This window comes from Vipera berus (genome assembly GCF_964194415.1).
Source record: "Vipera berus genome assembly, chromosome: 1".
Classification (NCBI taxonomy): Eukaryota; Metazoa; Chordata; class Lepidosauria; order Squamata; family Viperidae; genus Vipera; species Vipera berus.
The window spans coordinates 231,746-259,401 of NC_138202.1; the positions used below are offsets into that span (position 1 = coordinate 231,746).

Consider the following 27,656-nt stretch of genomic DNA (forward strand, 5'->3'; position numbering starts at 1 on the left):
CGCGGGCAGAGCGGGAGGCGGCCGAGCGGCGGCGGCGGCGGCGGCGGCGGAGGAGCCGGTGAGGCGGGCCGCGGGCTGCGGGAGGGCGGCGGGGCCGGGAGGAGGGGTCCCCGGGCCCCGTGGAGTGGGGGTCCTCCTGGCCGGGCGGGTCCAGTTCCCCCTGCCCGCCGCCTCTCAGCGCCGCCCGGCCGAAGCGGGTGGGCAGCTCCCGGCCCAGCGCGGCGATCCCCGAGGCAGGCGGACCCGCTTAGCGCCTGCGACTTGCCCGGCCGTCTGGCCCTGCCCCGGCCCCCGGGATTGAGGGGCGGCCCCGATGCTGCAGCCCAGGGCGGCGTCGCCTTTTCTACAGCCTGGTCCCACGCCGGCCCCCCCCCCCGAACTCCCCGAGACCCCCGGTCCCTTCTGCGCCCTCTGAGCTGCGTCCCCCTCCCCCACTTCCCCTTACGCCTTTCCCATTTGCCCTGTGAAAATCCCCCCCCCTCGCAATCCTCCTGAGTCTCCAGGCGGGACCCCGAAGGCGTTTGCTGCCCCCCCCGCCCTGAAAAGCAGAATTAATTGCTCAGTGACACCTTCTGCCTCCCCCTTTAGCCTGTTGCCCTTCTCTTTGGCCTTTCTCTCACACCCCGGGGGGGCTCCTCGGCTCCTGCTTGGATCCCCCTCTGGGTAGCACCTTCCTTCCTTTCTAGCAGGAACCCCCCCCAGTGCCTTGCTGAACCCGAGGACCCACTTTTGACTGGGCCTCCCTAGTCACAAAGGAGGTCCAAAAGGATGGGGCTGGAGGGGGGTGGCTTCTACTACTTCCTGTAGTTTTGATAGTTAAACGGACCCCCTCTGGGGGGGGAGGTGCCCCTATTTGCTCCCATCCTCTAGGACTTTGCCTGCCCTGCCTGGTTTCTCACAAAAAAGGGCTCCCTGGGGACATCCAGCTGTTCCTCCCAGGCGCTCTGGTGTCTCCTGTCTGGGCCCAAGACTAGAGGCTCCCTCCCCTCCCTCTTCCTGTCCTTCCCTCCTGGGCCAACATCCCCCCCCCTTCCTCAGCTGCTCTGAGTGGCAGGGATGCTCATGCTGCCAGTCAAAATGGCAACACCTGCGTGATGTTATCATACAAACCCCACAATTGGGTGCCTCCGTCCTGGTCTCCCCTAGGTGTGCCAAGGCCATGAGGCTTGTCTGACTGCATCACCAGCCTTATGCCCCTGTGCCCCGACACCCACACCCAGGCCGAACCCTCCTGGATCTCTCTGCTCCTGCCCAGGTTTTCTCAGCTCTCTCCCCACTCTTGAAGGCCGCTCCCCCCCCCAACGCTGCTGCTGCTGCTGCTCCTTCGGACAGGATCGGATCTCAGAGTCCGGATCTCCCGGTCCGTGTTTGGGAAATGAGGCGCCCTCAAGGGCCCCTCGGGACTTGTGCCTTGAGTTGGCTTTCACGGTGGGGAATGGGCTGGCTTGGCAGGGGGGGTTGCTTCCCCCCTCCAGGTCTGGTCAAGTATCTAGTCAAGGAGGGCTTTAGCTGTCTTTTGTGAAATGCGAAATGGGTCGTTGTGAGTTTGAGGCCAAAGTCCTGTTCATTTTGGGCTCATCCCTGCCTACAATTAAGTTTGTCACCAAGATGGGCACCTTCCCCCAGTTGGGGCTAGCTGGTTCGCAAGCAGGCACCAGCCAAGCTGCAAAAACTGTGTGCCAGCGCTAGCAGCCCCGTTTGCAGAGTGCAGGTGCTCACGGCCCCATTCACATGCGTGCACACACACACACACATACACACACACAGAGCCACATTTGCGTTTGTGTGCACATGCGTGCAGAAAGGTGCCTGTCCCTCCTTTTCCCACCAGGCTGCCAACCCAGGAAAGTTGCCGACCCCTGCCGTCGAATACCAGGGAGGTGTATTCCGGTAGGGCTTTTCCCGCGGGGGGGCGGCTTTCCTCCCTGACCTTAGGCTGCCAGGCAGAGTTTGATGATATGCCCCCCCACCCTTGCCCCCAAGAGATGGGGGGCCACTGATTGTCCCGGTTGAGTTGGAAGGAGGGGACCTCTTGCAAGGGGGTTCTGGGGCTGCCACCGGAGAAGCAGCGTTGGGTTCCTTTCCAGGGTGGGGCTCCCTGGGAGGAGACGTGGTGGCTCTTATGAGTGGGGGTGTGTGCTTTGGGGAGGGTGGGCCAAACGGAGACCCCCCCTCCTCCCCCCCCACTGGGCCATTACAAGTAGGCAAGAGGGTCAGCATTGCCACCTTTCCACAGTTTCTGAACTCCCACGCAGGTGGGTGGAATTCGGCCCCTTCTTTTGGCAAAATAGTTGTTTCCAGGGTGCTCAGTGGGTCACAGGAAGTGACACTTAGCATCGGTGGAGGGTCAGTCCAAGCGCTCCTGGGCCAGGTCAGTGCAAGAAAGGAGCCCCAGGTGAGGATTCCGGCTCCTTGGAGATTCGCCGTGTTCGACTTTCAATCCAAAATTCCCTTTTCCTCTTTCTCCTGGAAAAACAATTTCCGTTACACCGTTTCCCAAGAGGCAACACAGAGCTGCATATCAGTATTGTGGATTGAGGCTGTATTGTGGCTGTGCTGGGGGGGGGGTTTCCCCTCTTGGAAATGTCCCCACTTTTTTTTTTTAATTCCATTTATATCCCGCCCTTCTCCGAAGACTCAGGGCGGCTTACAAGCTTAGCACTTGGATCCAGGCTTGGCATCGGCCAAGAGCCCAGGCGAGGGGAGGGGAGGGGAAGGAGGGAGGGAGGATTGTTTGGCTCAGGGCAGCGATGAGGCGATCCGGTGGCATGAAGAGCGTGGCCACCGGTCCCTGCTGGGTCCCCCCCATCCGGAAGGGGTGGAGGACGCACGGCCCCTGCTGGGTCCCAGAGAGGGGGAGGCTCTTCCTGAGGGTCTGGTGGGCAACCGGCAGAGGCCTTCGTGGCAGCGGCAGAGTCCCAGTCCCAAGGCTCCCCTCGGGGGTCCTGGCAGCTGAAGTGCCAGTGGAAGCGGCCGGAGGATGACAAAGAGCGGATCTGATCCGGAGCCCCCGTTCTGGACAGGCAGGCGGTCTCCATGGACCAGGAGACCTTTTTCCGCCATTGTCTTGTTTTCTGTGCTCCTAATGAGAGCGAGAAAGTGGGGATTTCTCCCCTGTTGGCCTCGTGGGGGCCTGCTCCTTGCTGGGACAGGATCAGGCCCAGGAACATCTGCAGAGCTCCTGCGAAGAATATTGCCGCTTCCTGGCAGAGGAGCCACTGAGCTCCACCTGGAGCTGGGCGAGTCCAGCGGACGTGCCGGAGGATGGTCTGGGATGGGTTTGAGCTCGATGGTCCTCCAGGCTGGGGACTCGGCCAGGTCCCTCATGGGTCACTTCCAGCTCCATTCTGATTCTAAACCCGCCCTGGGAACGGCCCACGGTTGGGTCCACGGGTGGTCTTGGCTCCCTCGGCAGTGCCAGGTGGCACTTGCGGCCAAGAGGGCCTTTGCCTTTATCCGGCTCACCTGCTGCACCTGCTCCTGGATCAGGGAGACCCCCGGATGGTCCCCTCAACAGGTGGACGGGGGCAGCGCCCTCTGCAGGGACCGGCTTTCAAGGCCCCTTGGAAGCCAACCCACCGCTGCTCGGCAGCTGCACTTCCCTGGCTTCCGCTTGGCCTCTGAGTGCTGCTTGCCTCTCTTAAGCCCCTCCTGGCGTGGGCCAGGTTCCCCGAGGGACCCCTTGTCTCCGAGAGGCAGTCTCCCTAGCCCTCTGGTGTTCTGACGTCTCCTGTTGTCAAGGTCGTAAGCTGGCCGGAGTCTTATAAATAAGGGGAAGATGCTGAAGACTAATTGCATCAAAGCATCACAATGGCCGAGGCCTGCGGAGGAGCTGCCCAAACGGCCTCTTGACCCCCAGCAAAGTCAGATGGAGCCCAAGGACCCACCTTGGCATGTGGGAGAGTCTTCCGTGGGTTGGCCGGAAAGGGCCGTTCTCGTGGCTGCGTGGCTGTTTCCGTTAATTTGGCCCAGCAGGTCAAGGACAGCCCCCTTGGTGCCCAGGCTGCTCTTGCACCCCCTCGGTGGGACGGGCCATGGGCAGGGCTGGCGCCTGGGCCCCCACTCTGGACTGCAGCCCAGATGTGTTGCAGGCTCTGGCCCCACTTGCCCGGAGGGCCGACCCAGGCCGTGCCAGAGATCGGTGGTTTGTGTCTTGAGTTTTGCCTGGCACCTTTCCATGCCCGTCCTGCTCTGTTCTGGCAGACGGTCGTGATCACCTGACAGAATGCCAACTTCTCTCCCAAACTCTAAAATATTATTGTGTCGGGAATTTTTATCAAAGTGTACTTTCCTGGGGTGGATTGATTCTGCCGGCCCTCGGCTATATCTCGCAGTCTCTCCTCCGTCTCTGGGGGGAGATCCCTCCTCAGGAACTGGGGGGGGGGCGTTGGTAGCCTTTCGCTCCACGGCTTCTCTGGAGCCGCTGACTCGGCCTCAGGGTGGCTGTGAAGCATTCAGGACGGCTTCCAATTAGCGGTCAGTTTTTCCCCGCTCACCTGTCATCCAGATTGAGTGTCTGGCAGATCAGGAAAAAACCCATCCTCCTTTCTGCAAAGGAAGAATGGGGGGGGGAAGTCCTTCCCTTTCTAAGCTTGCTTCGCTTTTGGACCCGTGTCAGAGCTGAAGAACCTCGTCGTCTCCCTTGAAAGACCCCTGAGAAACGGTTGGCGGTCTGGGCACGGTGGTGCTGGCTGCTGCGGTGGCGAAGGAGATTAGGTGAGATCCGCAGCTGGTTCCCTTTCGGAGAAGTGGCTTACTTTGGGTCTCTGATCCGATCCGATTAGTTGATCCGGGCTCACCTCCTGAAACCCCCAAAGCACCTGGTTGCCATGGGAGCAGAAAGGGCGGGACTCCTGACTGGTTCCTGTTGGGAAAGGGCAGAGGGGGGGATGGGGGTGGGGAGAGGGGGGCTCCGGGGGCCGGCCTTGTCTCAAAGGCCTCCCTCATCTTCCTCCTCCCCCTCCTCCTCCTCCTGGGACCCCCTGGGAATCTGGCCAGTGGTCTCCAGGGCAAGAAAGGAACGGGCCGAGGGCTTCTGTGGGCCCAGCCAAGGGGACGGTGGCAGCCACGGGGCCTGACCCCTGCACGGAGGACTGATGGGCTCCGGTCCATTTTCCCAGAGACAAGGAGGACGTCTCTGCGCCCCCCCCTCCCCACTTCTGTGCTGCACGGGGGGCCTTCTTGGGGGGGGCTTTGGCCTTTGTGGTGGGAACGGGCACTGGCTGTTTCTCTGCCAGGGCAGGCGGAGCTCCTGCGGAGTGCTTCAGACCCTCCTTTTTCCCTGCGCTGTTTGAGCGGTTCCGGGCACCTTTCTGGGCACACCTGGGGGGCTGGCGAGCGTTTGCCCATTGGGGGACCTTGCAGCACGTCTGTGCAGAGGCTTCAAGGGGCCACAGAGGGCAGGGCGGTTAGCCTGAAAACCCCTGCTGGCTACCGATTATAACTTTATCTGTTTCTAGATGTTCACAGATCTGTTTTTTGATGATCTTTTCCAGTATCTTCCCAGGTATTGATGTCAGGCTGATTGGTCTGCAGTTTCCTGGGTCCGTTTTGCCCCCTTTCTCGAAGATGGGAACCCCATCAGCCCTTTTCCAGTCCTCAGGCACTTCCCCGGTGCTCCAGGATCTGTGAAAGATGTGCAACCGTTCTGAGATAGCATCTGCCAGCTCCTTCAGAAGTCTGGGACGTAATCCATCGGGTCCCGGTGATTTATATTCGTCAAGGACAGGCGTTCTCTTATCATTTCCTTGCTTATTTTAATTTTTATTTCTAGTCTGTCTGTTGCAGTTATGTGTTTGTTAGGTTGGGCTATAGTTTCTTTTTGCCTGAAGAGAGAGGCAAAGAATGAGTTAAGGAGTTCTGCTTTCTCTTCCTTGCCATCTTCTCTCCTTAGTGGACCGACTGTTTCCCTGACTGTTTTCTTGTTATTTATATGTTGAAAGAAACTTTTTAAAATTATCTTAGACTTTTGTTGCAAATTTTTGTTCATTCTGAGCCTTTGCTTTCCTGACTTCACCTTTGGAGATTCTGGCTATCTGCTGATATTCTGCCTTAGTTATGTGTCCCTCTTTCCATTTTTTGTACTTATCCTTTTTGTCTTTCAGTTTTATCGGAGAGATCTTCGTGCAGCCATGCTGGTTTCTTGTTAGATTTCTTGATATTTTTTTTGCAGTGGCATTGTGTTGGACTTGGCTTTTATAATCATATTTTTCAGTGTTTTCCACATTTCTTGTTTTCCCCTTTAGGATTTTTATCCATGGAGTTTTTCTTAGGCTTTCTCTGAGTTTGTTAAAATCATCTCTTTTAAAGTTTAAGACACTGGTTGGATTATATTCTGTTGCTTGTGTTTTCATTATAATGAATTCCAGTATGACGTGGTCAGTGTGGTCCAAGGTTGGGGCAACTCCAACTCCTTTTTATCACTTCTTCTCTGTGAGTAAGAACTAGGTCCAGGATAGCTTTTGCTCTAGTTCCCTCCTCCACCTTTTGGGTGGCAAAGTTGTTGGCTAGGTGGGTTAGGAATCTGTTCGATCTCCCACTTGCTGCAGAATCTGTCTCCCAGTTGGTATCTGGACAGTTAAAGTCTCCCATTGCTACTGTGAAATCTTTCCTACATACATTTGTTTAACTGGTTGGCAAAGAGTCCATCTATTTCTTCTGCTTGGTTGGGTGGCCAGTAATATACGCCTATGGCAATGTCTTGACCCACATGCATTCTGGCAGGTTTTCATCCTTGGTTTTGTGTATTTCTGTAGAGCTGTAGTGATCTTTTGTATATAATGCAACTCCACCTCCTCTTTTGTTGGGCCTGTTTCTTTTGAATAGTTCGCATCCTTCCATTAGTGCATTCCGGTCATGAGTTTCATCCCACCAACTTTCTGCAATGGCAACTATAACATCTCTGCCTTCATATACTTCAAGTTCACCCTGCTTGTTCTCCCTAAACTTTGAGCATTCGTGCAGAGGCATTTGAGTTGTTTATGGGTCTGGACCCCGTTGTGTCTGCTCCTGCCTGGGGGCTTCTGGGAAGATCCGCTATTTAATGTGAAGAGTCCATTTTTTGCAGTCCCAATGTGACTTTTGTTTATTTTAATCCTTGAATTCTGTCCAGAGTTGTTGGTGAGTGGCAGCTCTAGAAATCGGCCTTATGCGTCCAGCCACCCCGTCCTTGGATAAGGGCTCATGGCTCGCCTCTTTAAATTCCCCTTGAAGGTTACCCTTCGGCCCCCCTGCTTCTCCCTTGAGGTGGCCCCAGGTAGCCTTGGCTGCTTCTGGGGGACCCCCCTGTGAACCCCCCCTTCCATCCAGATTCCATCTCTGCTTAAGAGGAGCCCTCCAGGCTGCCTGGCCTCTGTCCCCCCCCCCGCTTCCTTGGGTAGCTCCTGGGCTGGATGTGGGTCAGCAGGATGCGACCCATGCACAGGGAGGCATCGTGCAGTGTTTGGGCTGCCGCCTCCTTGCCCCTGCTGGGAGTTGTAGTCCAAACATTTGGAGGCTGCTTCTCTGTAAAAGCCCCTCAGCCACAGATGGAGCCAAATCACTAAGTTATGGCATTGGGTATAAACAGTGCAGACCTCGCCCCCACCTGCACTCATCTAGGTGTGTTGATTCTTGGAACAGGAGGCACAACCCCCCCTCAAAAAAAAATTGATTCGTGTCTTTGTTTTGCTCCGTTTCTTTTAGGAAGGCAGCCTCTGTGGTGCCCTCGGAGTCCGAAGGAGGGGCTTCCTTGACAGGTAAGGCTCTGCCAGTCCCCCCCATTGCATGCCCCCCTTGTTCAAGCTCCCGATGGTGCAACAAGGGGGCTGGGCAGAAGGAGGTGGCCAAAGAGAGGAGAGGAGACAGCCAGCCCTCACACCCCGCCCCACCCCGGTGGATGGATCCAGGTGAAGATCAGCCCAGAGTAGCAGAAGCAGCCTGGAGGAGCCTCGATCGGGAGGCTGTGGGGCCAGTCCCAGGGTCAGGGGGTCCCCCTGGTCTGAGCAGGTGCCTGCTGCTTTGCGTAAGGAATGGGGAGGAAGGAGAGGAGTGTGTGTCTTGGTTCAGGGGCAACGACAACCGTCCAAGGACCTCTTCACTCCCAAAAGATGGAAGGCTGCTCTCTCGGAGGCTCTTGGAGGGCCCTAACAGGCCGTGAGAATAACTCTGGGGGTTAGCAGGAAGAGGAGGAGAGGCAGGGGGCATGAAGAAGCATCTCAGAGGGGACCCTCCCTCAATCTCTGGAAAGTAAGGGGCGGGAGAGCGCTTTCAGACTTTCTGAATTCTGTTGTTGTAGCCTCACAATAAAGGCAGCGTTGCAGCTCATGGTTTTGGATTCCTGTCTGGACTACCTCGCAGGGCTGACAGGCTGCTCTTGGCCTCCAGCCTCATGGCAAGCAAGCAAGCGAAGCTCCTTCTAAAACTGGGCCAGACTTTCTGCCCCACAGTTGGGGCTAAGAAAAGAGGCCCCTTGAGGTGTGGAGTCTGCAGCCGTATCGATCTGCCGTATCGATCCCGATGAGGGCAGAGTTTTTGCAAGGGTTTGACCCCCCCCAGGGCCCTCGTTATTTCCTTTATTGCTCTGGTTCCACCTTATCCCAATTTGTATCTGAGTTCTAGATGGCTCCAGAGAGAGAGAGAGAGAGAGAGAGAGCTCAGATGGCGGAAAATCAACTTTTTTTGTGAGCTGCCAATTGGGGCTTGCCATTGGGACTTGCCTTGACCAGCGATGGCTCACATTCTTGGCTGGCAATTTGGTGTTTCTAAAAAAAATGGTTGCTGGGTTTGTTTAGCAAGGTCATTCTGAGTCTTGCTTCCCTTCGGTGCCACTCCCCCCCCCCCGGTCTCCTGCCTTTAAACAGCCATTCAGGTGGGGGCTTCAGTGCTTGGAAAGTGTTGGCCGTCCTTGTAAAAGTCCTCGCCAGCTTCGGCCTGGCCCTCCGTTATCCCAGCCGGTCTCCTCGTGTCCGTCTGATGTTCTTCCCTGGAAATTAAAGAAGCATCTTTCTGCATGTGTGTGTGTGTGTGTGTGTGTGTGTGTGTGTGTGTCACAGAGGAGCCCTGAAGCACAGCTAAATGTTTTTGGCCACCTCAGGGCTGCTTTTCGGAGGGTGGCGGGAGAAACTTTGCCGAGACCAGCAGACCCTCTGGACGACTCTGGGTGTCTCCTTCTCTTTGGGGCCTGTGGGTTGGAGGCAGGCAGAGAGTGTCCAGCCGCGGAGAAGACTCTGGGCCTTTCCACGGGGCGAGTGGGTTGGGTGACATCCTGGGTGGGGGCTGGGCTTCGGCCCCGGCTGATCTTTCCCACTCTCCGGCCTTTGCAGCCTGCCCCACCTGGGGCCTTCGCTCGTGCTTACTTGATTTGTGCCAGGTTCTCTTCTGCGATCTCCCCTTTTGCCTCCGCTTCTTCTCCTGCTGTGAAGAAGCCACTTTGCCCCTTCAGACGGATCCCACCAGAGCAGGGCTGGCAGGCTCTTGTCTTCTTGAAGTTGGGAGCTGTTGTCTTCCTTGGGGGGGGGCTCCTCCAGGGGCCATCTCAGCCCCCAGAAGGAGCCAGTTCCAGACTGGGGGCCCTCGCAAGAGAGTTGTGCGTGTCTGTAAAACCTGTGCCAGCAGGGGGCGCTGCGCTCCCGTGCCTCTCCAGCCAGGTGGCCGTCCCTGCCCTCCCGGTGGTTCTGCGACGTGGCCGGCTGTGCACCATGTGCCTCTGAGCCCCACGCCAGACCTCCCCGCTTCTCCCACAGAAGCATGTCCGAGTGGCGGCAACCCCTGCGCAGGAGCACGGGGAAAATGTCCCCGTCCATTTCTAAGCCTGTTTCCCCCCCCCCCAAGACTAAAAGGAGCATTTCTCAGAGCAGCCGCGTTCGAGGACTTGGCCGTCTGCAGGGGATTCTGAAGAGCAGCATTCAAAGCTTGAAAAGAAAATGGAAAAGAAATAATTGGCTGATTTGGGGAAAACTAAATTTGCTTGTGGGAAGCAGCAGCGCAGGAGGAAGATTTCTGTGCCTGCAAGGAGACTGGAGGGACGTGACTGTGGAAGGCGGAGGTGAATTTTGGAGCTGTGAGCAGCCCCTGCAACGGAAGCCCCCTGCGCTGTTAGGGTTTGGGGGGGGCGCAAGTATTTGTCTCCTGCCAGGCAGGAAAGATCAAGGCTGCCCTGATGCTGCACGGCTGACCTCCAGCCCCCCCCCCCAAGCCCTGCACAGGCGTGAGGGGGTCTCGGGGCCTCTGGGGCCATCGGCTGGGCCCGCTGGTTCAGAAGCACCGCACGGTCCTCGTGCTTGGGGGGGGGGGCTCAGGGGTTTCACTGGAAGATCCCTGCCCTGGGGAGGCAGCAGCTGTCTCTGCTCTTGGCCCCCCACGTGCAGCCTGGAGGGGAACTTCCTCGTCCCCCTTGGGGGTCCTCGGAGGATGAGCCTTCCTTGCATTACGGGCTGGGCGGGCAGCGGTTCTGAGCCGGTTCCCCTCATCCCTTTCGACTGGGAGGCAGAGCTCCCTAGCAAGGAGCCCCTTCTTCTCCCCGGGGGGGGGGTGTCCTGCAGCTGGAGATGCTCATGGCCGCCCTAGGCAGGACCCTCCTTGGCAGCTCTGGGAACCCCCCCTTACTCAGAGCCCCCAGAGGGTGTTTGGGATCCCCCCCCTCTCTGCCAGCAACAGAGCAGACTCACTTGGCTCCCCCTGGGCAAGGAGGGGCTCCTGACCTACTGTGAGCCTTGGAGGGGGCAGGAGCAGCCCCTGCCTCCCTGCCTGCCTTCTCGTGAAATGGAGATTCAGGCCGGGAGTTTGGGGGGGGAGAGACCCTCCCCCGCTCCCTAGTGTGTCTTGTGGGGCAGCCACGGTGCCCTTTGCTGAGATCCGTGGCCAGAAACTTTTGCTGAACCCGCTTCGGTCTTGGTCTGTGTTAAGCTAGGCATAAAGCTGGGGGGGGAGGATTGGGCTGGGCTGGGCTGGCCTTTAAATGCCCCCCTTTTCTCAGAAGATGCCCCTTTGTGGCACCCCGGTTGGATGGATGCCAGGGCCCGTCTGGGCACAGGCTGTTTCCCCCTCCTGGGCAGGGGGCGGCCCTAGGGCCAACTTTCCTTGGGCTGGCTGTGCAGGAGAGGCACCCCAGGATTCTTGCATTAAGCCCCCCCTCCCCCAGGGCCACGTTCAACCAGGGCTTGTCGAGAGCGCAGCATTGTGACGCCAACCTTCGTACAGGATACCCGGGACAACCCTTCTTTTCTTTGAATTGGGGTGTGTGTGTGTGTTGGGGGGGGATGTTTCCATGAGCGCAGCCAGATTTTGAGGAAGCTGGAAAAAGTGACTCAGTCGACCGAGCTGCTCTCGGTTCTGCTTCTCTGGGAGGGGGGGAGGGGGGAGGATGCTCCCGGGCTTATGGCGGGAAGGTGCCAAGGCCACAAAGCCTGGAAGAGCCTCGGAAGCTGCAGGCGCCCCGAGGGTCCCCGATGGGCAATTGGGCCCCAGCCCCTCTTGAACAAAACCATCTGGGGGGAGGGGGTGTCTGATTTTCTTGGCGCTTTTGGGGAGGGGGGGAGCCTTCGCTCCTCCCTGCCCCCTGCAGAATGAACATCCACCCAATTTCCCCAGTTCTGGAAATAGGAGAGTCCTTCAAGTGAAACATTCGTGGGGCAGAGCGGCCGCCTGGGGGTCCAAAAGAAGGGAGGGGGTGAGCGCCACCCTCCGCCCCTGGCTGCCTGCAGAGGAGCCTTTGGACACTAGGGGGCAGCAGTGCCTGGTGGCCTCTGGTGGGCCCCCAGTCTGGACTGCTTGGCAGAGTTGATTCCTCCTGTCGCTCGGGGGAGGGGGTCTGTGTGGGGGGCGTTCCTTCCCCAGCAGATCCCTGGGAAGGGCTGGCACTGCCAATGCTCCTCCCTGGCTGGAGAGGCTGCTGCTGGCACGGCCCATCCTGGAGAGCTCTCCCTGTTTGCCAGCCCAGGGCACGGCTTCACTCCCCTCGGGCAGTGGGGCAGGAAGGGAGGCTTGAGCAGGCTAGCAGCCCCCCCATTTCCTCTTCTCCTCAGCCCTTGCAGGATCCCCCATGCCGTCCCACGCTGGGTGAGGCCCCGAGAGAGGGCCGGCTTCACTTGGGCCAGTCCTCTGGGAGTGGCGCCCTTAAGAGGTGGGGGGCCCCTGTTTGCCTGGCAGCCCAGCCAGGCAGAGATGGGGCAATTCTTCGCTAGGAGGGGGCCTATCCTGGGACTCCCCCCTGCTCCAGAGGGAAGGGAGGGAGAGAGGCCGGGGGGGGGGAGGGAGGGGCTGCCTCGCCCTGCTTTGAGGCTCCAGAGCCGGGATCAAGGGGGGGGGCAGCTCACTTCTCTGCCTGCCTGACCTGGACAGCCTGGGGTGAAGCAGCGGCTCTTGGGGGCCGGCTTTGAACTCCGGAAACAGCTCAGAAATCCGACCTGAGCCCCCCCCCCCCCCGCTCGGCCCGTGCCTCGTTCCTCCTGGCTCAGAGGGGAGAGGGGCCCATTGTGCCCGCCGGTTGCCCTGCCTTTTTGGGCGGGAGCCTCACTTTGGAGCCCAAAATACCCTCTGATTCAGGCTGGTGGCTGGAGGGCTGCGGACTGAGTGTTTACTTTCTGCTTTCAGGTCTGGGGGTGGGGAGGGCGGGGGGGGGAATGGAGGGCCTCCCTGTGGCTCAGACAGCCTTGTGGCTCTGGGGCTGGCCAAAGGCCCCCCTCCAGCCTTTGCAGCGGAGGGGTCGGTCATCCGGGGACAGCATCTGTGTGAGAGTGTGTGTGTGTGTGTGTGTGTGTGTGTGTGTGTGTGTGAGAGAGAGAGAGAGAGAGAGAGATCCCAGCTGCTGCTGCTTCTCTGGGGAGCCGCTTTCTCCCCCTCTGCCTTCCTCCCATTCTCTCACCCCCCCCCCTGGTCTGCCTCTGTCTGCTGCGGCCGGGTCAGATGAGTTCAACAGCCGCAGCTTCGCTGGGTGAGGAGCTATTTCAGGTTGGGTCTCCCTAACCGCCACCCTGGGCAGCTTGCCTGCCTCTTGGACGGCCCCACCGTGGCCCCTGGAGATCGGGGAGCCCGGCCTGTTGCTGAGGCCCCGGTGGGCACCGCTGCTGCTGCTGTGAAGGCCAGGGGCTGGAGACAGCCTGGGCCGATCCCCCAGATCCTCCTGGGAGGAGTCTGGGTCCTGCCAGGGGTGGGGGGGGCAAGGCTTAATAATAACAATAACAGAAATGACCTTAGAGGTCATCTAGTCCAACCCCTTGCTCAGGCAGGAGACCCTACCACCATTTCAGACAAATGGCTGTCCAGTCTCTTCTTAAAAACTTCCAGTGTTGGAGCATTCACAACTTCTGGAGGCAAGGAGTTCCACTGGTTAATTGTTCTCACTGTTGGGAAATTTCTGCTTAGTTCGAGGTTGCTTCTTCCCTTGATTAGTTGCTTCTTGTCCCGCCTTCAGGGGCTCTGGAGAACGGCTTGACTGCCTCTTCTTTATTGGCAACCCCTCAGATATTGGAAGACTGCTTTCATGTCCCCCCTCGTCCTTCTCTTCATTAAATTAGAGCCAGGCTGGGCATTGGGTGAAATTAACAGGCACCCTGTAATATTCCCCCTAGGAAGGAGGGAGCGGGACCCCCCCCCCAGAGACTGGCTTTCAGGCCCCCCACTGGCTTCTGCATCCCTGGAGGGGCCTTTTTCTCACCAGGCAGACTCTGGGGAGGTGGGAGAGGAGGGGGGGTGGTCACAGTGCCAGGCCTGGTGATCCAGCGAGGCCCCCGCCTGCCACTTGACCCGGCTGCCTCCAGCCCTGGGACGGGCGCAGGCTGGGGGTGGGATGGATGACCGTTGATCCTTGTTTTAGAAATTCCCGGCTGCCGTTTTTTGACATTGCTAGCTGCCCGGAGTTCGGGAGGGGGAGCCAGCTCTGCCTGTAAAATAAAGACACAGCCTGGCTAGGAGACGGGGCAGAGCTGCTGCTGGACGCAGCAGGCACGGGAGGCTTCGCGCTTCGTCCCTCGCCCTTGTGGCTGGGCACAGCCTGATCCTGGCCCTTTGCCCAGCGCTCAGAAGGATTTCTCCTTAGGCTGGCAGCCCCAGGCAGCGTTTTAATGGTCTGTCTGGTTGGAGTTGCCTGGCTTTGCCCGGTGCTCCTTCGGCTTCGGCCTCTGCACCTGTGCCGAAGGAAAGGAAGGAATTTCGGCCAAAAGCTCAGGTGTGGACTAGCGATGTTCCTTCCTCCCCCCCCCCCGCAGAGAGTTTGTCAGAAGGGGGAGACTCCCAACTCCAGCCCCCCCCCCAGCAGCCCAGGGAGAGAGAGCCGAAAGGCAGCAATCCCAGGCCGCTGAGCCCCCCCAACTGGTGGGGCTGATGGCAGGCAGGCACCCTCTGGACCGCCTGGCCCAGCCTGCCACTCCCTGCCTCCTCCCCCCCCCGCAGCCTGGCCGGGCAGAGGTGGGCCTGGGGGGCCGCTCCCGCCCAAGGGGGCTGAGCTTCTGCCTGCTCAGCATCCCCTCCACGTCCTGCCCTTCCCGCAGGGCTACGGTGGCCTTGAGGAACCATAGAGGTCATCTAAACCCTCAGCAAAGAGACCGTCATCTCTTATAAAAATAAGTGGAATATCTAGGAAATATTTTGTTGCTCTTATTTCTATTACATAAGAGGGTCAGGGTTGGAAATACGCCAAATAAAGAAACTGACGGGCTGTGTAGACTTTTACTCGCATCCGGCAGCTTCTGATGCAGGGAACGGAGGCCCGTGGGGAGGGGAGGGGGGGGGCTGGTCCCGTCACTCAGCTTCTTCTCTGAAGAGGAGCCTTTGGCATCTGCCTAACGCTCTGGATTTATGGCCCTCTGGGGTTTTTCTGCTGCTTTCGGAGTTTTGCTTCCTCCACATGCAAAAGTGGGCAGGCTCCCCATTCCTCAGAGTTCAGCAGCTCCTACGTGTATTTACTGCCCAGATTAAAGAGACTGCAAAATAAACTCTGCTTGCAAGCCGCTTCCCCCCCACCCCCGCATGTCCGGCTGGGGAGGGGGAGGCGCACAAGTGTAGTGGGGGGGGGGAGAAAATGCAGGGCATGGACAGGATTGCTGGCATGCAGTGGCTTGGCATCCTCTAGGTCAGGGGTCTGCAACCTTGACCACTTGTAAGACTTCAGCTCCCAGAATTCCTCAGCCAGCATAGCTCTAGGGAAAGTGGGGGCCCGTTTGATGGAGCTCTGCCCCCCCAATAGGCCCCCTTCCCCTCCCCCGCCTGCTCCAGTGTGGGTGGTGTGGAAGTTGCCTTCCGTCCAGTCCTGGCCTTCTGGGGAGCAAGAGCTGCCCCATAGAAGTCAGGGGGGGTACTGGAGCTGGGGCAGCGCAGAACAGGGGCCAAAGAGCCCCATTGGAGCCGCTTCACCGTGACTCACCGCGAGAACTCCTGAACAGAAGCCGGGCCCTCCTCCGCCCGTGGCCCCCCACCGCCTGAGCAGGGTCCCTGGCCTCCCAGCAGCCGGCCTGTGGGGCGGTCCCAGCCCCCCCCCCCGGCCGACAGCCCTCCATCCCAGCTTCTTGCTTGTAAAAAGGCTTCCCGTCATCTGCACAGTGCAGCCTGAGGGAGCAGGGAAATTGCATCCCAGGACAACGGGGCAAGCGACAACCACCACTCATCTCTCTCTCTGCCCCCAGGCCTCCCCCCAGCAGGATTGGGGCTCCCGGGGGGGGGGTGTCTCCCCACAGCTGGGTCTCAGCAGCAGCCTGCCCGGGCTCATGTGGCCTCTGTTGTGGCTAAGCCTCTTGACTGGCCAGAGCCAGGATCAAGCCCTCCCACCCTTCCTCTCTTTTCTCCTTCCTTCCTCCCTCCCTCCCTCCCTCCGAGTATTTCAACCTTCAGCTGCCCCTTGGAGAGGACGGGGTGTGGGGTGGGAGGGCAGCCCCTTCTGGGCTCAGCTGTGTTTCTCCCTCTCAGTGGACGGAGCCCCCCCTGCGTGGGTTGCCAGGATGGCCCTCCACCGGACTTCCAGAGGCTGGGCGGTCACTGGACATCTCATGCCTCTCCCCCCCCCCCCCGCATTGACCCCTGTGTCCAGGCAGAAGCTCAGCAGATGGGCCTTCTGCTCTTCCTGGGAAGGGAGTCAGCCTGGCTTGCTCACGCCCACCCGGGAGCTGGGCCAGGTGTCCTCCAGGCAAGTCTCCTGTTCCTGGGGAAGCAGCCGCTGGTCTCTCCCTTGCAACGCCCCCCCTTGCTACCCCCCCCTCTCTGCCTGGAGCAAGGCTGCTGCTGCTGGCAGGGACTAGGGCAGGGAGATGGGGGGTGAGGTGCCTGAGTGCTTTTCTCCTGGAGAGGCTGCTGGCTGGGGGAGGGGAGGGGGGACGGCTAAGGGGTCCATGCCTCCCGGGCCTTCCCGGTCAGGGGGCAGAGCCCTTTTGCCCCACCCTGGCTGTCTGAGCCAGACGCCGGGCACCCCCAGGATGCCAACTTGTTCTAGCAAAGGGAGGCGCCTGGTGGAATAGATCTTGTGGGGGAGGGCAAGCGACAGGAAGCCCCCCTTTGCCCGGGCCCTCTTGGACCCAGGGCCTCTGCCTAGCAAAGCTGCCTTTGACCACAGGGCTCTTTGCCACGGGACTGGTCATCCAGAGATGCCCTGGCCAGCCCTCCCCTTCAGCCTGGCCGCCCTTCTCCTTGGCCTGGGAGGGTTTGAGGCTCCGCAGGCCTTCAGCTGTGTCTCGGTGGAAACTAAAAGGCCTTTATTCAGTCGAGCGGGCCGGGCGAGGGGCTCAGCCTTGGGGCCCCGGGGAGGGGCCGCCCTTCGCTCTGTGTGAGGCTGCTGGAACGGAGCTGCCCAGGCGCCTGGGAGAAGCTCCGCAGGGAAGGCGAAGACCTGTGCCCAGGTGGCACGCCGTGTGCCCCACTTCCGTGACAAAGCCGGCAGCTCAGCCTCACACGCCAGCCTTCCTCTGCACGGGGGGGGGGGGCAGAGGGGCTGAGCAACGTGGCAGCGAAAGCTCATTTCTTTTCAAAAGCCCCCAGAGGGGTCTGGGTGCAAAGCCCGCGGGCCCCTGGCTTGGCCCCCTCCTCCTAGTTCTTGGAAGGTCCCTTCTAGTATTCTCCTATCCTGGGCTCCCCAAGGGGGCTGCTTGGAAGCCTGGCGGCTGCTGCAAATAGCCTCCCCCCCCCCGCTCACTGACACAGGTGGGGGCCACAGCTTGAGGCTGCTGGTGCATGAGAGCTGCAGCCCGCAGCCTTCCTGGGTTGGGCCACAAACTGGGCAGGCTGTGCTCCCTCTCCTGGGAGCCCCCTCCTCAGCAAAGAGACTGGCCAGGGGGCGCATTGGGCCTGGGCAGGCCAAGACCCATGCCTGGAGGGTTGAGAGGCAGCCCCGGGAGGCAATGGGGGGGCTCCTCTCATGGAAAGTGACATCCCAATGAAGCCCCCTCTGGCAGCCGGCCCCCCTTTGCAGGCCCTCTGTCCAGCGGGAGGGGTCCCTGCCTTCAACTGCTCAGTCTTTCCGGGGGGAGGCAGAGGAGCCCCTCCCTGCTGAAACCCACCCCCACAGCACGGGGAGAGCCAGGTAATGGGGCTTCCCTCCAGTAGCCAAAGGTGGGGGTGGGCTGGTCCTCAGCCCGCTGCTGGGGAAGCCTCTCCAGGGGTGGGGGGCAGAGCCAAAAGTGGGGGCCGCTCTGGGAAGAGCAGCTGGCGAGGCACCCCCGTTTCTGCCTCTGCCGGCTTCTGGCGCCCAGTTGGTTCAGCAATTCTGCACCGAGGCTGTAATTAGCCTGGAAAGCTGCCATGTGCACACACACACACACCCCGTGAGAAGATGCCGGACTGTCTCTCTCGGTGGCTTCCTTTTATGCTTCCATTCAGCATCAGTCGGGGAGATGTCTTCCAACAGCCGTTAAAAAATAGATTAATTTAGGGATTAAAGTAGCTGGCACCAGGAGCTGAGTTTAGCCTTCAAGTTTCGACTTGATTGCCCCCTGGCAGCAAAACTGGCTGCTGTTTGGCGGGGAAGGTGAACTTAAGACCCTGCTGGGCCCGGAGGCTCCCCGCCTAGGGAATCTCTGCCAGGGGGCTGCAGCGCCAGGCTGAAGGACCAGCCCTCCGCGAGCTGGGCCAGAGCCAGCCAAAGCGGTCGCGGCTGAGCTGGAAGCAGACTTTCTTTGGGGTGGGCGAGGCTCCCCCAAAGTCGAGCCAGAAGGAAGAATCTTCGGGATGCGCAAAGGGGGGTCCGGGCTGCTTGGAGCAGGGAGGGCTGGAAGGAGCAGCCAGTTGACGGGCAAAGCCACATTCCCAGAAGGCGCTTTCGGTTCAGCTGCCTTTTGAAAAATCACCTTTGAAGAAGTCCCCCTCGCCTGGTTTCCCAAGTGTGGGTCACATACCAAGTGTGTGGGGAGGGGAGGCAGGCCCTTCGTCCTTGGGGCTGGGGTGCTCCCTCCGGGCCTCTCCTTTGGCCCGAGAGAGGGGCTTCCTTGGCCCCTGTGATGCCCAGCTTTGGATGAAGCGAGCATGGCAGGAATCTGTCCCCCCCAGCCCCCTCCAAAGCCCCCCTTCTCTCCACCCTAGGAAGCAGCACCTGGCTTCTCTCAGGTGGCTGGGGAATTCTGGGAATTGAACTCCACAAGTCTTAAACTTGCCAAGGTTGGAGACCCAGGTCCCACGGCCTATTCTGGGCTGGGCTTAGGCTGAGAGGCAGCCTCTGGGCCCTCGCTGCACCCATGGCTGGCCTGGCCCCATTGATTGCTGGGACCCTCCTTTGCTTTGGTGGGGAGCTTTGGCCCCGAAGACGCTGCCAAGCAAGGGGGCAATGGGCATGAGGCAGGAGACCCATCTGTGCGTGCCTCGCTTCCATTGGAAGCCGCTGTTTTGGGGCCTGGGCCTCAGCCACTGGGCTGTTCTGCCTCGCAGGGCTGGTGTTTGGCCTGCAGAAGGAGCCATGTGCAGATTCATGTCTCACAACACCAGTTTTGCACGTTGTACCCCTTCTCCCCCCCCCCACACACGAGGCCTCTTCTGCCTCTCTGGTCACCCCCCTTGTCTGAGGGGAGACTCTAGAGAGGCTTGGCTCTGTTACTAAGAAGGCCCAGGGAGGGATTGTGGGTGCTGACCTGATTTATCCTCTGCTTCTTGCAGCCCCCCACCCCGGGCCTTGTGGAGGAAAGAGGCTTCCCCCTGCAGCTGCCCTGTGCGGGGGGGGGGGCAGCACCCAGCCTGCTCTGTCTCCCCCCCTCCCCGGGGATGGGGCTTCCCGGGTGTGTGGCAGCCACAGTCCCATTCTGCCGAGAGTGAAGCTTGCTGGGAGGCGCGGGGGGGGGGCTGTCTCCAGTTTGCTGCTTGGAATCTCTGCCCTTTTGCGCCCCCCACCCCTTTCCGGGGCAGCCGTGAGTCCTTGCAGAGGCCAGTCTTTTCCTGGAAGGGCACCCCAGCAGGGGGGGTTTGTTTTGCCAAATGGAAGCGTTTAGGAAGGAGCCGGGAACGCAGAGCTGCCCATCTGACTGGCCCCGGGAGCTTTTGCCAGGCCGCCCCTGAGCAGGCGGGAGGGCCGGCCAGACCGGGCTCCGTGAGGCCAGCCGATGGGCCCGGTCGGAGCTGCGTCTGAAGCGGCTGCCAGCGCCGTGGCCGTGGGAAAGGCGCCGCGGGGGGAGCAGCTGCCGGCGCTGCGTCTTTGCGCGGAGGCCTCGCCAGGCGCGCAGGTGCCCGGGGGCCAGGTTGGAAGCCGGCCCGGTGCGAGCAGCCGCTCGACATGCTCGCTGGCGTCGGCCGGGTTGTGAGAAAGCGGCGTCGGGGGCTGTTGCAGCATTTTCCAGAAGGCCCCGGGAGGAGTCCGGAGCTCCGGGGGTTGCAAGGAGCCGCGGACAGCGGCCGCCCGGCCTTCTCTTCCCCCGCTGCTGATCCCGCCTGGCTGCGGCTCCCGGGCGTGGGGAATGAGGAGCTCCCGGGAGCGGCTCTCCCATTTACGGCCTCTGCGGCGCCACGTCAGGCCGAAGGAGCGCCGGATCTGCAGCCGAGGCAGAGGCGGAGGGGCAGCGATCACCTGGAGGGCAGCACGGGGGCTCAGGAGCAGCTGGACAAGCTAGAACAAGGGGCAGAAAGGAGGGGGGGAATCTGGGTGAATCACAAGCTGCCCCCGGCCAGTGGTGCCAGGCTGCTTCAGAAGAAGCCGATGCCATCCTGGGCGGCACCTGCGGATTTCCAGGGTTAGCGCTCCCCTCTGGTCTTCATTGGGCCCCGGGGGGCTTTCACCCCTGTGATAGGAAGGACCCTGGCAAACGGGGCGGGGGGGGGAGGCGGAGGAGAACAAGCAAGGCTATCGGAGGCAGGATGGAAAAGCCTCCGTGCAGGATTTGACGGCCATCGCTGCGTTCAAGTAATTCAAGGGTTGCCAGCTCCCCCCCCCACACACAACAGGTTTAACTTCCACGTTCCGTCCAACGTTTTTTTTTAGCCCTTTTGGGAATTCCAGCCTTTCTTGCAATCACAAGTTGAATGGGCGTGGCATTTCCCAGCTGCCAATCATTCCAGGCGCCTCCCACCCGCTCAGGAGGGGGGTGGGGAGGGGGCGCCTTCTGTGGGGCTGGGCTGCTTCAAGGACAGCCTCAACCAGATCCTGTGACCGTGAGGGGATCTAGAAGCCGCCCCAGATCTCTGCTCAGCAGGACTGTGGACAAAGCTGAGATCAATCCAGCCACAAGGCTGCAGAACGAAGAGTGCCCCTCTGCCCCCCCCCCCCGTCTCCAGCTGGGGTTCCCAAAGGGGACCTGGGCACTTGGGGGGGTGTCAGTGCTTCAGAGTCCCCCGAATCTGGGTGGCCCTGCCGCTCAGTTGCAAACCCTTTGTAGAAACTTTTGGGAAATGGGGTTGTTTCATTTACACTTTATAAATCTATGCCTAAAATAACAGAGTTGGGACCTTTGAGATCATCTAGCCCAAACCCCTGCTCAACGAGGAGACCCTATACCATTCCAGACAAGTGGCTGTCCAGTCTTTTTGAAAGTCTCCAGAGATGGAGCACCCACAACTCCTGGAGGCAACTTCCCTTCCACTGATCAAATGTTCTCACAGTCAGGAATATTCTTAGTTCTGGGTTGCTTCTCTCCATCCATTGCTTCTTGTCCTTTGGGCGCTTTGGAGAATAGGTTGGCCCCCTTTTCTTTGTGGCAGCCCCTCAAATACTGGAAGACTGCTGCCATGACCCCCCTAGTCCTTCTTTTCTCGAGACCGGCCATTCCCAAATCCTGCAACAGTTCATCATTTTAGCCTCATGTCCCCTAATCATCTCGGCTGCCCTTCTCCGCACTCTTTCCAAAGTGTCAATGTCTTTTTTTATATTTTGGTGAGCAGAACTGGATGCAGACTCTCGGGACTCAAGGTTTTTAAAGAACATTCTTGGAACTAAAATTGTATTTAAGAATCCTATTAGCGAAAAAGTTACGCTAAAGTATAATTTAAGAGAAGGTAACTTGGAAACAAAAGTATTGCTCAAAAATGCCTCTATTGGAGCAAGGCAGCCAGCTGAGCATTGAAAGGTTGAGCTGGGCCCCTAAAACAAACATCTGGTGTGCATGGCCCACCCAGGGCCGAGCAGGTTCGAGGTCTGATGCTGAGCTGTGGGGGTGGGGAGCTTCCTCCCCCCTCCAGTCAGGAGCCCGGAATGCCGAGTCTCCTTCAGCTTCTTTCTGTGGGGCTGCTTTTCAGAATCACCAACACCCCACTCATTTGCTACCTTGCCAAATGTTACCTTTATTGAAAAACATCTCCGATTCTTTAAAATGCTGTTAAAACCGCCCAGCCTTCCACCCGAGACCCCCACCGGCCTCCTTCCGTGACTGGGGCTGCCGGCCTTGCGGGGGGGGGGCGTTGCTGGGGTTCCCGGCCACGTCGCACTGCAGGCTGGCAATGGCCACTGTGGGCCTCAGGCATCCTCTGGGCTCGCCCCCCCCTCGGCTTCCTTCTCCTTGCCTTTGGCCGCCGCTGCCACCTTCTTCCCGGCCTTGGGGGCCCTGGCCTTGCGGGCCCCAGCCTGGCTCTTGGCTCGGCCCCCCTTTGCCTCCTTGACTCCCTCACCCCCGGAGGGCTCAGCCTCGCCTTCTGCTCCAGCCTTGGGGCGGCCTCTGCCCTTGGTGGCCGTCTTGGCTTCTCCCTTGGGGGGGGCTTTGGAGGGGGGCTTTGCCAGTTTGACCTGGAGGGTCTTGGGGGCCCTCGGCTTCTTGGGGGCCTTTCCCTCGGCTGCCGTCTTCTCCTTTGGCTTCCGCCTCACCAGCTCTGCAGCCAGGGCCTGCGGGGAGAGGGATGGCTCGGCCTCGTGCAGGGCTGGGGGCAACCCTGACCCTCTTGGTCTGGGGCAGCTCAGCTCCCTGAAGGCAGACACGACCCCCCCCCCCCGTCGTGATCTGGGGCCTTTGCATGGGCAAGGGAGAGGCTGCCCCGAGTCAGACATGCCACCTGGGCTTTGGGCAGGGGGCAGAGCCCCAGAAGGGGCCGCTGGGAGGGGCTGCAACCCTCGGACTTCAGGGGCGTTGCTCCCTCCTGCCCAGAGGCCGACCCCCTCCCAAGGCCTGGGCGATGAGGGAAGGGCTGAGCTCCCCACTCTGCTTGGGGCCGGGGGGGGGAATGCCCTCCCAAAGGACCCGGGAAGACCTACCGGGTCAGATTCAGGCCTGGCCGTCTTGCTGGCGGCTTTCTCCTTGCCCTCTGCATCCGCTGGAAGGGTGGGAGAGAAGCTGGATGAGGGCCTTCTCCCCTGGGCTGACCCCCATCGAGGCAGAAGAGCTGCCCCCCCGAGTCCCTCAGCTGCCCCCTTGCCAGGCCCATTGGTGCAGCTTCTGGCAGTGGCACCAGGGGACCCCCCCTTGGTCCTCTCCAGTCCCCTCTCTGAGGCTGCCGGTGCAGGAGAAGGGGACCCCTTACCCTTCCCTTTGCCTTTGGCGTTCTCGGCCCTCGCCTTGCCCTCCGCCTTCTTCTTCTTCTCTGGTTTGGGGGGTGGGCCCTCCCCCTGGGCAGGCTGGGCCCTCTTGGGCTTTACCTTCTCAGGCTTTACGGCCGCCAACTGCAGAATCGGAGCAACGGGGAGAATTTCAAGGGGGGCACTCAGGTGCACTGATGCTGCCCCCCCCCCGCCTGCCTCTCCAAAGCCTTTGCAGTTGCAGTCGGACTCTGCCGGGCCCAAGCAGGAGACGCTGGCATACTCCCGCAGGACGGCACTGGATGGTCCAGGCCTGGCAAGGCCGGGCATTTCTCGCTGCTCATTAGCCAACCAGGAAGGGAGTGGGCGAAGGCGCCCTCTAGGGTCCCCCCAGGAGGCCACGTGGGCACCCGGGCACAGGCCACGAGGGAGGGCCCTGGGTCTTGGGCAGAGACGCCCCCCTGCAGCGTGTGAACGGAGCCCTTTGGCTACGGGTCCGGGGGTCAGGGTGCCCCCCCACCTTGAATCTGCCGGTGGCCCCCTGGGCGGAGGAGTTGAGGGGCCGCACCAGGTAGCCCTTCTCCAGCCCCTTGAGCAACGCCTTCCGCAGGTAATACTTGAGCCGGATCGGGTCCACGCCGGGGTAGTTGTGGCAGATGTAGTGCTTGATGGCCGCGGTGGAGGAGCCCTTCCGCTCGTTGAGCGCGCCGACGGCCTCGGTGACCATGGTCAGCGTGGGCGGGTAGCGGCACTTGGAGGGGACGGCTGCCCTCGAGGCCTCTGCGGGGCAGAGAGAGAGAGAGAGAGAGAGAGCCTGCTGGGGGGAGGCGGGGAGCGGACTCCAGCTCCCATGGGGCTGAGCGGGGGAGGGCGCGCCGCGCTCGCCCAGCAGACTCTTACCTGCCCGAGCCGCCATCTCCGCGCCGTCCCGCTCGGCCGACGCTCTCCGCGGGAGGGGCCGCACCTGGGCCCGCTTTATTGGCGGGGGGAGGAAGAGGAAGGCGGCCGCGGCTCCCCTGCCGGCCAGCAGGCGATTGGCCGGCCGGAGGGCTGCAGGTGGCGGCCCGGGAGCCGCTAACAAGCGCCCGGCCTACCTGCCCTCCAACGGGCGAGGCCTTCGGGCAGATACTTGCGAGGACGGCGCGCGGGGTGTGTGTGTGGGGGGGGGGTGCGCAAGGAAGCAAGCAACCGAGGACCCCACCCCCGGCAGTGGCGCAGGCAGGGACGCGCCTGCGGTGGGACCCAGGCCCGGAGGGCGGCGGCAGCGGCCCCTCGATCCCTGCGTCCTTGGGGGGGGGCTGGAGGGGGGGCTTCTCAGGGGGTCCCTCCTTTCTCTGCCCTTCGCTCCCCAAGGCTTCCTCTCCGGGCCGGAGCCAGGGCCTTCCCAGCCTTGCTTTGGACCCCCCCCCCACTTTCCCCTCGCAGCCCCGCCCAGAAGGGACGGAAGACCCTCGCTCCGGCCGCCCCGGGAGGAAGTGGGTGTCAGCCGGAGAGCCCGATCGTTCGCCCGTGTTTTTAACTCTGAGGTCAAGTGGGACCCCCGAAGCAGCCCCTCCAGGGCTTTTCCGGCGAGGAGCCAGCTTCCCCTCCCCCACGGGCTCTGATCCTGCAGACAGTCACAGCTTCTCTTTGCGGTGGGGGGGGGAGCGCCAGCCAGGTGCCTGGGAATACCTCTCAGTCCCATTCACCCTTTGGTTTCTTGAGATAGACAGCCTCTGCCTGAGCAGGTTCCTCATCTTCACCTGGTGAAGATCTGTGGCCCTGATGCAGCTGCACCCACGGAGGGCCAGGGAGGAGATAGTGGGCACAGGGCACCACAGCTCCTAGAAAGCTGCCCTGGGGTCTTTGGGGCTTTCCCCCAGTTATGCAGGCAGCTCAAGGTGCAAGGCGTCTCCCCCGCTCAGCTGAAACCCCCCTCAGGGCCCCTTGTAGCGCTGCCACCGTGAGCCTTGCCTGTCTCTGAAGAACGGAGGGGGCAACTCTGCCCGGTGCCACCCCCGGACAGGGGCAGAGCAGGGCCAGGAGGCAACTGTCCCCCCTCTTTGGTGTTTTTCTCCCCGCATCTAGGTGCTGGTGGACCCCCCTGGGTGGCAGACGATGTCGACCACTAACAACATCGCCCAGGCCAGGAAGCTAGTGGAGCAGCTGCGGATCGAGGCCGGGATGGAGAGGATCAAGGTGGGCCCTGGTGAGGGGGGGGGAATGCTGGGGCAGCACACAAGGTGTGGCGGGTGCTCTGGCCATTGGGGAGGGGGGGCAGATAGAAGGCAGCCTCCAGCCCAGGGTTGAGCTGTGGGGTCCTGGTGCTTCGGAGGTAGGAGCAGGCGGGGAAGGAAGAGGGGAAGGCCCCACGGTGGGGGAGGCCTGCATGCTTCAGTTGTTCCTTGGCCCAAGAACGCCTCTGCACGTGATCAGAGGCTATGAATTTGCTGCTGCTGCTGCTTCTGGGCCCTAATGCCTCCGGAAAGCCAGCCGAATTCTGGCTCGGTTACGAGGGAGGGGGAGTTCTGGCAATCACCACACAGAGCCTGGTCCTGGGAAGAGTTTCAGTGCGGGGGTGGTGGTGGTGGCAGCTGACCCCCCCCCAAGGCTGAGTCCGGTCCTGGCCCACTTCTCTTGAGTGAGGAGGGTCCACCAAGGGGGGGGGCAGCCAGGATTGAAACTAGGGACAGCCTTGCAAGAGAAGAGGGTTGGCCCTCGCCCCCCCCCTAAGAATGTTAGGTCCCTCTTTCAGGGGCCAGAGGGGGTCCAGCTGCAGGTTGGGAAATGAATGAGTGGGAGCCTTGGCCCTGGGGGGGGGTCCTCCGTTCCCTGGGGGGGGTTCAGCTGACATTTGTCCCTTGGGTCCCGCCAAGGAGCAGGGCCTACCCCCCCTCCCATGCCTGAGCCTCCCAGCACTCATTTGGGGTCTCTCCCGTTTCCTGGGTTGTGGCCAAGCGGGCAGGGCTTTAAAGGCCCCCGGTCATTTCCTGGCTGACGTGGCTGCTTCCCTCCCCAGGTCTCCAAAGCCTCCCTGGAGCTGATGAACTACTGCGAGCAGCAGGCCAGGGATGACCCCTTGCTGGTTGGCCTCCCCACCTCGGAGAACCCCTTCAAGGACAAGAAGCCCTGCACCCTCCTATAGCGCCCCCCCTGGGCCAGGCACCCCCAGCCCTGATCTCCAGCCAGGCCAAGGAGGGGGGAGCCGGCCTCACCCTGCCCTCTCGTCTGGTCAGCAGATGACCACATTATTGGTCGGGCGGGGGGGGGAAGGAGGGCGCAAGGCGGGGCTTGAGGGGTCATCCTGGCAGGGACCCCATAGAAAGCTGGTCTGTCCAGTGCTGAGGATGCCCCTCAGGTGGACACCTGGAGGGGGTCAGGCAGGCAAAGTCCACTGCCAGAGGCCCTTCCGGCAGCTGCCCGTCCCACCCTCTTGAGGAGGGGGCTTCCCAAGCAGAAATGCCTTCTCCTCTTCTCCTTTGGGGTGCTCTCCATCATACCCGTCTCTCAACCACCACCTCCCCATTATTAAACTGACTTCCCCCCTCCCCAGTGCCCGCCCTCCACTTGGGCTTGCCAGGGGCATTTGCAGGCAGACCCTCCTCCAGGCCAGTAGGGGTGAGGGGTTCTTCCTGGAGGGCCAGTGACCCAAAGGCCACTTTGCTCAAGAAAAAGGAGGTCACCTGAGGGGCAGGGACCCCCGAGTGCCCCGGGCCCTACTTGTGCCAAGGCCAAAGACCGGGGGGGGGAGGGCTATGCCCTGGCTCTCCCCAAGAGAGGAACCAGTGGCACAAAAGCAGAAACACAGAGGACGGAGTTCCCCGGGGAGTCCTGGGGATGCCAGCAGGCTGGATGTGGGAATAGGTGGGGGGGGGGCTGTGCCAGCTTCTTTAGTGGACAATCTGCTGTCCAGAGTGAGCTCCCCACTCCGAGGACTGAGACCTACTCCTCTCCAGATGGGAAGACAGGCTGGGCCAAAAGAGGTCTTGGTTCTGAGACTGGGGGTAGGATGGGTTTGGCAACCCCCCCCACCAGGCCCCTCCCCGTGCAAAGCCAGTGAAGCTCCAGGGCTGCTAGCAGTTTGGTGCTCCTTTTTCCCTCGCCCGGAAGTGGTCAGGGGGCGGCTCCAGGGACCCCCAGCCAGCAGGGCCTCCATCGGCTTCCAGAAGCCCCCCTGCTCTCCTGGAAGGCTCAACCATTGGACCTCTGGTGCCAAAGTTACCCCCCCCGCTCCCACAAACGAAGGGCATCCAAAGCAGCCCCCCCCTCGCGGTCACCGCAAAAGGATGTGGGGCATCGGCTGTCCAATGGTAAAGCTGAGAACATTTGGCCTTAAAAGTGTCGCTTACACCTAAAGTGTTTTTAAAATTATACATAAAAATTTGCTACACAAGATTTTAAAAAGGATGACACGCACAGAAAGCCACGCAAAACTGGGAGACGGCAACAAAGAGTGTGAAATTTTGTGAGGCCCTAAACTTGTTTGTCTTCTGCTTAAATCCAGCACAGGGCAGTTTCCCTCCCCCCCCCCCTCCAAACACACAGACACACACGCGGGCGCGCGGGGTATTCCTCTTGTGCCAAACAAGGGTTTGGTTTTTAATTCACCAAAGTGACAAATGCATTGATTTAGTTTTTCCAAAAAAGGCTGCTGAGCCTCGTTCTTGTTTGCCAAACTCTCTTCCTGTTGCCAAAAAGAGGGTGGGATGTCTATAAAAGGGGGGAGGGAGAGGCCTGGTCTGACTTCGCTAACTTCCCTTTTGTAAAATTGGTTTCTCTCCAGTGTGGCTGGACTGACTTCCTTGCTAGTACTGAACATGCTGTGGGGTTCCTGTTTTAAAAAAGTGAATTGATCACATGAATAAAA

General features: G+C 60.7%; 1 protein-coding gene and 1 pseudogene across 3 annotated transcripts; one reads left to right on the top strand and one right to left on the bottom strand.

The window, feature by feature from the left end:
- Positions 1-27,656, top strand: LOC308659675 (guanine nucleotide-binding protein G(I)/G(S)/G(O) subunit gamma-7). Of its 2 annotated transcripts, none has more exons than XM_081313506.1 (4): positions 1-58; positions 7,684-7,736; positions 24,878-24,988; positions 25,809-27,656. In XM_081313506.1, the coding sequence occupies exons 3-4, from the start codon at positions 24,908-24,910 to the stop codon at positions 25,932-25,934; spliced, it is 207 nt and encodes a 68-aa protein (XP_081169632.1). In that variant the 5' UTR covers positions 1-58; positions 7,684-7,736; positions 24,878-24,907; the 3' UTR covers positions 25,935-27,656. The 2 variants fall into 2 exon arrangements, with proteins under 2 accessions (XP_081169632.1, XP_081169633.1); XM_081313507.1 differs by lacking the exon at positions 1-58 and adding an exon at positions 1,841-1,890.
- Positions 21,821-23,726, bottom strand: LOC308660189 (annotated as a pseudogene). Its single transcript has 4 exons — positions 23,331-23,726; positions 22,816-22,954; positions 22,550-22,608; positions 21,821-22,183 (listed from the first exon to the last, which is right to left on the bottom strand). The product of its transcript is annotated as an uncharacterized misc_RNA (transcript).

Coding starts and splice junctions, on each gene's coding strand:
- LOC308659675 (XM_081313506.1), top strand. CDS start 24,908: ATGTCGACCACTAACAACATCGCCCAGGCCAGGAAGCTAGTGGAGCAG. Junction 24,989..25,808: donor CCGGGATGGAGAGGATCAAG/GTGGGCCCTGGT, acceptor TTCCCTCCCCAG/GTCTCCAAAGCCTCCCTGGA.